This window comes from Impatiens glandulifera, chromosome 6 (assembly GCF_907164915.1).
Source record: "Impatiens glandulifera chromosome 6, dImpGla2.1, whole genome shotgun sequence".
Lineage (NCBI taxonomy): Eukaryota > Viridiplantae > Streptophyta > Magnoliopsida > Ericales > Balsaminaceae > Impatiens > Impatiens glandulifera.
The window spans coordinates 52,987,854-52,996,510 of record NC_061867.1 but is presented as its reverse complement, the minus strand read 5'-3'; the positions used below and the strand labels follow the sequence as shown (position 1 = coordinate 52,996,510).

Genomic DNA, 8,657 nt, shown 5'->3' with positions numbered 1-8,657 from the left:
TATATATTTTTCTTTTGTAAGTTAAATATGATTAATTGATGATGAAGAACAGATTGGTGTAATGATGATTGATGATGAAGAAAGGATTGTTCAAATATCATGATGATGAAGATCGAGAATGTCTCTCTTCTCTTTCATATTTGTACATCTTTTTTAATATGTATTTAGATTATTATAAACAAAAATATCAAAATATATTTATTTATTATTTCAAAAATACATTTATATATCATGTCCTAGCTAAGCTCTCTTAATGTTCATGGCAAGACTTGTAGAGATGAATCTAGAAGATTTAAAATTATAAAAAGACAATTCAAACCAAATCCAATTAATAAAAAAGTCAATTTGATGCAACTATATTGAAAAAAAATCATACAATATAATTTAAATGATTATATAAAACAAATGAGAATTGTTTGAACTTAACTATTACAATTAAACAATATCATAATTAGATATTAGAAAATAAGATTAATATATATATATATATATATATATTTGGTTTTATGAGGTTTTTTTCTTCTAAAAACTCTCTTTTTAATAAATTATTTTGGTTAATATACCAAAAAATAGATTTTTTTGGTTAATATACCAATCTTTGTATTTTAATAGATAGTAAGAGTGAGATGTATGAAGTAATAATAGTTAGGTTTTAGATAATAAAATATCTGTAAGAAAACTTAAAATTCAAATATCAAATAAACTCTAGTGTCTAAAATAAATATTTAATAAAAATAAAAATATTATGTAACTTGATTTAACAAGATATGGGAAAATATTAAATGTATTTTATCTTTATAATAACATAATTTAATGTGTTAGATATTTTAGTTAATATATTATACAATGTTTAATTTATTCAACTAAATTAAATATTTTTAATTTAGTTTGAGCTGAATATAAATAAGAACTGATATATTTATAAAACAATTATTGTGTAGATTAATTTAAATATGTATTTAATTCTTTAGATTTTAAGTTGCCATGTTGGGGTTTAATAAAAACTAAGTTTAGGATGAATTTATTAAAATATTTTTTATATTTAAAATTTTAAAAAATAACTAAGTGTATTTTATGATTAAAATACAAATGTGATAGATGAGTTTTTTTTTCAAATCTGAAAAAGAAATCTTAGGTTTTTAGTTTATAAATTTTTTTCCCAAAAAATCTTATTTATTATAATAACATGGTTAATTAATTTATTTATGTCAAGTAATTAAAATATTTACATATATTATTTTAGTCATATTATTTAAATAAAAACAAATAATAATACATTTAACAAGGTACGTACTATCTTTTTGGGAATTGTATCCTCTCTTTTGACTTTTCACAATGTTACATTATAGGAACCCACACTTTTTAAATTGTTGTAAAAACAGAGACCGTGAACATCTTTTAATTTAATATACTTTTATTTATTTTTAATTGTCACAAATAACATTGGCTGATTCGGTATAAGATTATTTGAATAAGTTGTGAGAGATAAAAAATAATGATCGGTAATATTTTTTTAGGAGATTGGAGATATTTGTTTATAAAAAATTTAAAGGTATATATATATATATATATATAAATAAAATAAAAATTAATAATTTTAAATAAAATATATTTTAATATTTTGTTTATTGAAGTGAAAGATTTGATAAATTAGAGAGGGTGAAATGTTGTTTGATTTTTGTTGGTTATTTAAATAATCTAAATTTTTTATATATAATTTAATTATTTGAAAAATAATTATTGATTAAATCCTCTATTAAATAGATTAATAGTTTTTTTATATTTATTTTTTTAAAATAAAATAATAATATTTTAGTTATAAATATTTAAACAATTAAAAAGAATAAATTTAAATAATTATTTTTCTTAAGAAATTTAAAAAGTAAAATCAAACTACATTGTTAAAGAGCTTATTTGATCTTGATTATTTAAAAGTTTTGTTTAAAAATATTCTTAATTGATAAAAAAATTATTTGAATTTTTAGTTGATTTAACAATTAAATTTTTTATTTACTTAAACTTTAAATTTAACAAAAATAAAGTAAGAATAATATAATTAATTAAATAAGTAATTTAATAATTAAAATTATAACCTTGGCAATAGATATAATTTTATTTTTAAATTAAATTAAATAAATTCCAAAAAAAAATTAAAAAAGAACAAATAACAAAAAGCTTACAAAATAACAGCAATGGACAAATATTAGACATAATCATTGCATAAATAATATAATTGAATATTACATTCATTTTTCAAATTATTCACTCAAAATAATCAAATACTTTTATAAGAATCCCCTGTTCAATAATAAAAATATTTTTAAAATATAATTATTTTATCAATATATATTAATACCTATTAATTTTTTTTATTAAGAAAAATTCTATTCAATTTTATTGTCCCAATTGCTCATACAAAATTTTCAAACACATATCTATAAAAAAAATATATATAATAATAAAACATATGTCCATATTAATTCTATATTGTTTATTTTTTTAAGTGTAGAAATAAGGGAAAGATTTTTTCTTGGAAGAAATATTTAAATAATTTGATTTTATTTAAAGTTATAAAAAAAATGAGTTATTTATTAAAAAAAAATTATAAGGTACTAATATTTATTAATAAATTAATTGATGAAAAGATAATTAAAAAAATTGTTGAAATATATAAATAATAATAATAATAATGCTCTAGTAGGACCAAATCCTCTACCTCATTTGCTCTATAAAGCTGCTACAAGATTCCTTTTGAAAAAACAAATTCCAAAATCTGAATACGGTCTAAAATTTTAAAATATAACTCAATGTAACAAAAATTCAAAATATTAACAATTTTTTCTAAATCCAAATCCATATAATAATAAAAAAGTTCAATTGAATTCACAACTTCACTTTACACAATTTTCTATTTTCACCTTCAATCATGCCAGGGAGCAAGATTACACATAATCAAAGAAGCAATTTTTAGTACACCATAATTCTCAATTTTCAATTTTCATTTTCCTATCACTTTCCCCCCAAAAAATATTTTAATTTTAAATAAATTCTTTAGTTATGTCTAGTAGTATTTGAGCTCCGAAGCGTTACCCCATGCAAAAATTTCGTATAACCGAGCAAACTCAGTTTCCCATCCGAGCTTCGAATCCAGTCTTTGATGATAGAATGAGCCGTTTGTCCCACGTTTAATTCCTGCACAATTAACATTCAATAACCCGTCTCCACCAAAAGAAAATCAAAAACATTTTTATATCGTATTATTCGTACCCATGCCAATTCGTCGATTGAGATAACACGGTTACCCTCATGTTCAAAATGTTCAAACGCATTAGAAGAGATTTGCTCCCAATTTTCGTGAGCCTCAAGTTGAAATGTGCTGATTGCAGCCGCACAAAACTCTTCAAAGTCCATTTTCCTATAAGCTAGAGGCGCCATCTGAATGACCAATAAATAGAATACAATATTAGACGATAAATCAGAGTAGAGTGTGGAAGCAGAGTCCGAACAACTTCACCAACAGAACCGAGGATTGGATCCTGATCAGATGTTATCCACGACACATGTAGTTACCAATGAAACCAATTAGGTTCGTCGTAAAACTCTCTTTTATTCAAAAGATGATTTATGGTATAGTATATTTTTGCTTTTAGAAATTCTGTAAATCTTTTCATTAGACAATGAAATCTCTCTTACCGAATTAAGAATGTCAGGAACTCTAGATTCCTTCATTGCATCAGTTGCATTCTTTTGAAGAGCCTGAAGGAAAAATTCAATCTTTTAATACAAATTTTAAAATATATTCATTGTCACAAGTAAATTAAGAATCCTAAACCTTAATAACTAAACAATTATTATTTTTATTTTGTATCACAACTGCGCCCGAACCAGCTTGCGTGCACCACAATTAATCGGGTAGAATTCATATTCTAGCGTGCCCGACAAGCTTGCGTGCACCACAATTAAATTAAAGAACCTCTTATAACTTCTTTTGACAATATTTAGTAGCAACTTAGATATGATTTTAAACTAGTCGAATCCTAAACCGGAAAAGGTAACAATAATTTGGAAAGATAAATACTATCATAATAAGTAACAATAATTAAACAACCCTATAATACTATTAACGTGTCGGACAAGTATTGCATGATTGCACCTTCGGAATCCTAGTCTGCCTTCCGTATCATAAACCTCAAACTTTAGACCTCTTAAATCTCTAAGTAAACCATAATTTTGGTTTGGCTAGTCTAGAATCTAGATAATTTGGCAGTAATTTTCACCCTAACACTAAAATAATCACTTAACTTCTCCCAGGTAAAAAAAGAAGAAAAAAGGATAAGATAGAAATCTAACCATTTTGAAGTTATCGAGAGATATGTAGCCTTCTCTATTAGGTTCCAGCAGCATGAACTGAGCTCTAAGATAAACAAACTCATCCTCAGTCAAAGCTTTGGATAGGGCCTGCAAACCATACAAGAATTAAGTAGCCCAAATTTAGAAATTGAACTTAATCAGACAAAGATTCAAAACTTTCCAAATAATCTTGTTTGATGTAGGTTATTAAAAATCCTGTTATTTGGGTAAAAAGGCATTAGGGGTATAAATATATACTGATTTTTTATTAAAAATAGAGGCTATTTTAGTTGATGATGTGATTGATAAGTAGATTGTTGATTGGATTGTGAGTTAGTATCGATTTCATTAATATAGCATTTACGGGGCTAGGGGCACGATAAATGTGGTGATTAAACAATCAACCAAATGCGTGCGTTACAAGTTATGGCATGAGTCGCAATAAGTTATGATTCAGATCAACAAGAATCAAGATTCTAAAAATAGTCTCTAGAGATCAAAATTAATTTCAAATAACCCACATAAAAACAAAGGCATAGGTGGTTTTTTATCTAGATTGACATACAAACTTTATATCGAGAAGAGAACAGTACCTTTTGGGCTGCACGTTTCAGAGGTGTGGCATGAAGATATGATTTCACAAGCTTATAAACCAATATATCTAAAGGAACAGGATGGTTTTCACTTTGCAACCAAGGGTGAGCTGAAAAAAAAGACCAAACAGCACATTTGTAAGACAAACAAATGAACTTACCGTGTCTGTTCCATTGGAGATTAATAAATGTTTTTTTTACAAAGCAACTTACTTAAAGCTTGTGCAGCAGTCATCCTTTTCCTGAAATCTTTATTCAAAAGTCTTTTCACGAAATCTTTAGCTTCAACAGATACAGATGGCCATGGGAGATCGTCGAAATTAGGGTCTGCTCTCAAGACTGCACGAAAAATTCCAGATTCTGTTCTTGACCAAAATGGCCTGCTCCCACATAGCAATATATAAGTGATAACTCCAATACTCCAAATGTCAGCTTCAAGACTATAAGATCTATGCAGGACTTCTGGAGCCACATAGTATGCACTTCCAACAATGTCGTTAAGTCTTTCATCTGAAAATAGTGTAAAACCTCAACACGATTAGTTATTGAGTATGTAGTGCAAATTACTAAAGAAACTGCCAACATGTGGCAGATGAACTTGATAAAAAAAATGTTTTATTGATCGGGGAAGAGCAAAATCATTCTCTATTTTTTTTCTTCTTTAAGACTAGGTTTTTTTTCAAGAGCTTCAATCAAGGTGCTTTCATAGGGACTCAAACTTGAGGCCTCAGCCTCTAAGAAAGGTAGCACAAATGGAATGACCCAGTCATCGTGTGAATATAAGCCTCAACCCGATTAGTTATTAGGAATGTCGTACATGTTACTAAAGAAAATTGTCAACATTCTATGGCTATTAATATTACCTGGTTTGATAAAGTCGGAGAGACCAAAATCAATAAGTTTCATATCCGAATCTTCATTTTTCGACATGAAAAGAAAATTCTGCAACATAAAGTTGCCCATGTCAAATACTAAAAGATACTAGATTTGCATGGAATGTAAAAAAGAAAAAGAAAAGAAAAACTACCTCAGGCTTTAAATCGCGGTGGACAACACCTTGAAGATGACAAAATGAAACCACGCTCAAGATTTGTACAACAATAAGTTTGGCATCATGTTCCGGATATCTTCCACCTCTGCTCATAAAAATAAAAGGCAAGAAATCAAGGTAAAATCAAATGTGGAAATAACATCCCGATTTTACAAAACAACGTAAGCCTACCTCGAGAGTATCCTGTCGAGTAATTCCCCTCCTTCGCATAAGCTGGAGAGATTGAAACCACAAAATGTCAAGCCAAGACACGCATATTCAGATACAAAATTGTCATTTTATGATCAGGGTGTCCCAAGGCTAGCACAACAAGTTTTTGAGGAATCTTTAAAAGAACAAACATCTGACCCCACTTCAATCTAGTTGTTTTCAATCAGAATCGAATGAAGTCTAGAATGAAGTGAGGGGTCATGGCAGTGAGTTGTTCTGCTAACCTCCTCATGATTACTCGAAATGTGCAAGTGGTAACACAAAGAAAACACAAAATTGCAATAGGATTACACAATTCGATGTAAAACTCGAGATAAATATGTGACATACTCCATAACTATGTAAATATTATTGGTATCCTCGCATGCATCAAAATATCTGACTAGATGCTTGTGTCCTGATAAAGCTTTCAATATTTTCACTTCTCTTCGAACATCCTCAATAGATATCGCTGTAGTCATCTGCATAAGAACACAATCAACATAACAAAATTGAAGAACTGAACTGCAGATAACTTAATCACTCGAATTTCATTCAATTTTTCAAAAACAAGAATCAAGATGAGTTTAACCTTTGCTTTAGAAATAATCTTAACAGCAACAGCAAGATCTTTAAGATCCCCTTTTCTGACTACAGCTTGACATGTATGTCCAAAATGTCCACGACCAACCTCCTTCCCCAATTCATATTTAGCACCAAAATTCTTACCATAACCAAAGTTCTTATCCAGAGACGGATCATTTTCCGTAATTCCATCCTCAGGGATCGGACCTTCTCTAGGTTTCTGATGACCAAACCGTTTCGCAAGCGAAGCCTTGATATGTTTAGCCGGTGATGGTGGAGGGAATGGCCGTTTAAAGAATCTCCTAGGCGTAGACCTTGCCGGAGAAGGCGATACACCAACAGGTAAAGGACTAACACCGCCGTTAGGATACGGACTTGGATATAGACTAGTGGCTGATGATCGAGCCGGTGTGTTCTTTACAGAATGAGCGGCGGAGGCGGTTGTGTTTGGAGACCTAGCTGGATGATCATCTCCAGTTACTGAAGCAACGACGGTGGTGATACCTTCGATGTTATCGGCGGCGGGAATGGTTTTCCCGTAGCACTGCCCCATTCAGTTCAGGTCAAAGTTGTGTAGATCTGTTGATTAGTAGGGATAGGAATGGGAAAGAGAAGAGGATTGAAGATGGGTAATGTAGAGTTGGATCTATTAAGTGAAATTGAGTTAGGGAAGAGAGATTTGAAACGTACCCAGATGATTGATGAAGATTACGCGATGATTGATCTGAGGAAGGAGAAGAAGAAGAATCAAAGGAGGATTGGAGAAGATGGAGAATTGAGAATCCCTATAGAAAGCGCGGGACTTGCGCTAGAGAATCCAGAATTGCTGGCCCTTTGTTCTTCATTTTCATGGCACAATACTTTCAAGACTTTCAGCAAATGTAGCTGATAGCTACCCTCTTCTCTCTTTCATCTCTCTCTATAACCTTTTTTCTTCTTGTCTTATTCTCACTTCCTTCACTTTCTTCAACAAAATTAATTAAATTTATTTCTAATGAGAAAATAATATTTAACACAATTATAAAAATTAATCATTATCTTTTCATAAATATAATTAAAAATTATAATAATATTTTAATTTGATCTATTTAATGAGAACAATCAAAATTATGAATCTTGAGACTCTTTATTAAAATTATACAAAAACAAGATTTATCTTAACCATATCAAACTGTTAACTTATTATTTAAGTTGCGTCTATAAACAAATAAATAAAATATCAATGTCATTAATTTAACTACCGAATTTCAGTGAATTAAAAGTTTTGATTATTGAATTTTAAAATTCGGTAGTCAAAACCCTCGGTCAACTGAAATGCGGTAGTTAAATTAGTGACATTGATATTTTATTTATTTGTTAATAAACACAACGTAGATAATAAGTTAACATTGTTTGATATCGTTAAGATAAAACCTCGTTTTTTTATAATTTTAACCCTAATGAATTTTAAATTGCGAGGTTTGAAAAAATAGAATTGAATTCACAGTTATCTCCAACTAATGAGCTCCAATTTAATAATTCAGTCCATTAATAAATAATATATTAATTTCACTCATTTAATTATCGGATTTCAGCGAATTAAACCAAAATCAATTAGTCCTAACAAAAACCCTAATTTGACAATAAAAAAGAAAAAAAATATATAAGTTGGGGATATTTTTATTGCTTAAAATAAAAATATTTTTGAATTATAAAAAAAATATTATATGAACTTATATATTTTTTAAATCATTAATCAATTCACAACTATAATAACTTTTAAAATTATTAAAGTAAGAAAGTAAAAATAATTTATTTATATTTGATACAAAAAATGTAATTGAATTAAATAAAAATGTTTTAAATAAAAAAGTGGATAAAAAAAATATTATTTTAATAAAGTTCTAGAT

General features: G+C 28.2%; 1 protein-coding gene across 1 annotated transcript; it reads right to left on the bottom strand.

Moving 5' to 3' along the window:
- Nucleotides 1–2,857: 2,857 nt before the first annotated feature.
- On the bottom strand, nt 2,858–7,680 carry LOC124941926 (CDPK-related kinase 3). Its single transcript, XM_047482308.1, has 12 exons — nt 7,459–7,680; nt 6,776–7,347; nt 6,535–6,665; nt 6,166–6,207; nt 5,971–6,079; nt 5,807–5,885; nt 5,157–5,453; nt 4,944–5,053; nt 4,351–4,458; nt 3,694–3,756; nt 3,268–3,435; nt 2,858–3,192 (listed from the first exon to the last, which is right to left on the bottom strand). The coding sequence occupies exons 2-12, from the start codon at nt 7,319–7,321 to the stop codon at nt 3,052–3,054; spliced, it is 1,794 nt and encodes a 597-aa protein (XP_047338264.1). The 5' UTR covers nt 7,322–7,347; nt 7,459–7,680; the 3' UTR covers nt 2,858–3,051.
- Between the last annotated feature and the right edge of the window lie 977 nt (nt 7,681–8,657).

What these genes read in the sequence shown, in the direction of transcription:
- LOC124941926 (XM_047482308.1), bottom strand. Translation starts at nt 7,321, where the DNA reads ATGGGGCAGTGCTACGGGAAAACCATTCCCGCCGCCGATAACATCGAA. An exon ending in TGAAACGTGCAGCCCAAAAG is followed by an intron (nt 4,459 to 4,943) that starts GTACTGTTCTCT and finishes TATGGTTTGCAG; the next exon opens with GCCCTATCCAAAGCTTTGAC. An exon ending in TTCCTGACATTCTTAATTCG is followed by an intron (nt 3,436 to 3,693) that starts GTAAGAGAGATT and finishes TTGGTCATTCAG; the next exon opens with ATGGCGCCTCTAGCTTATAG.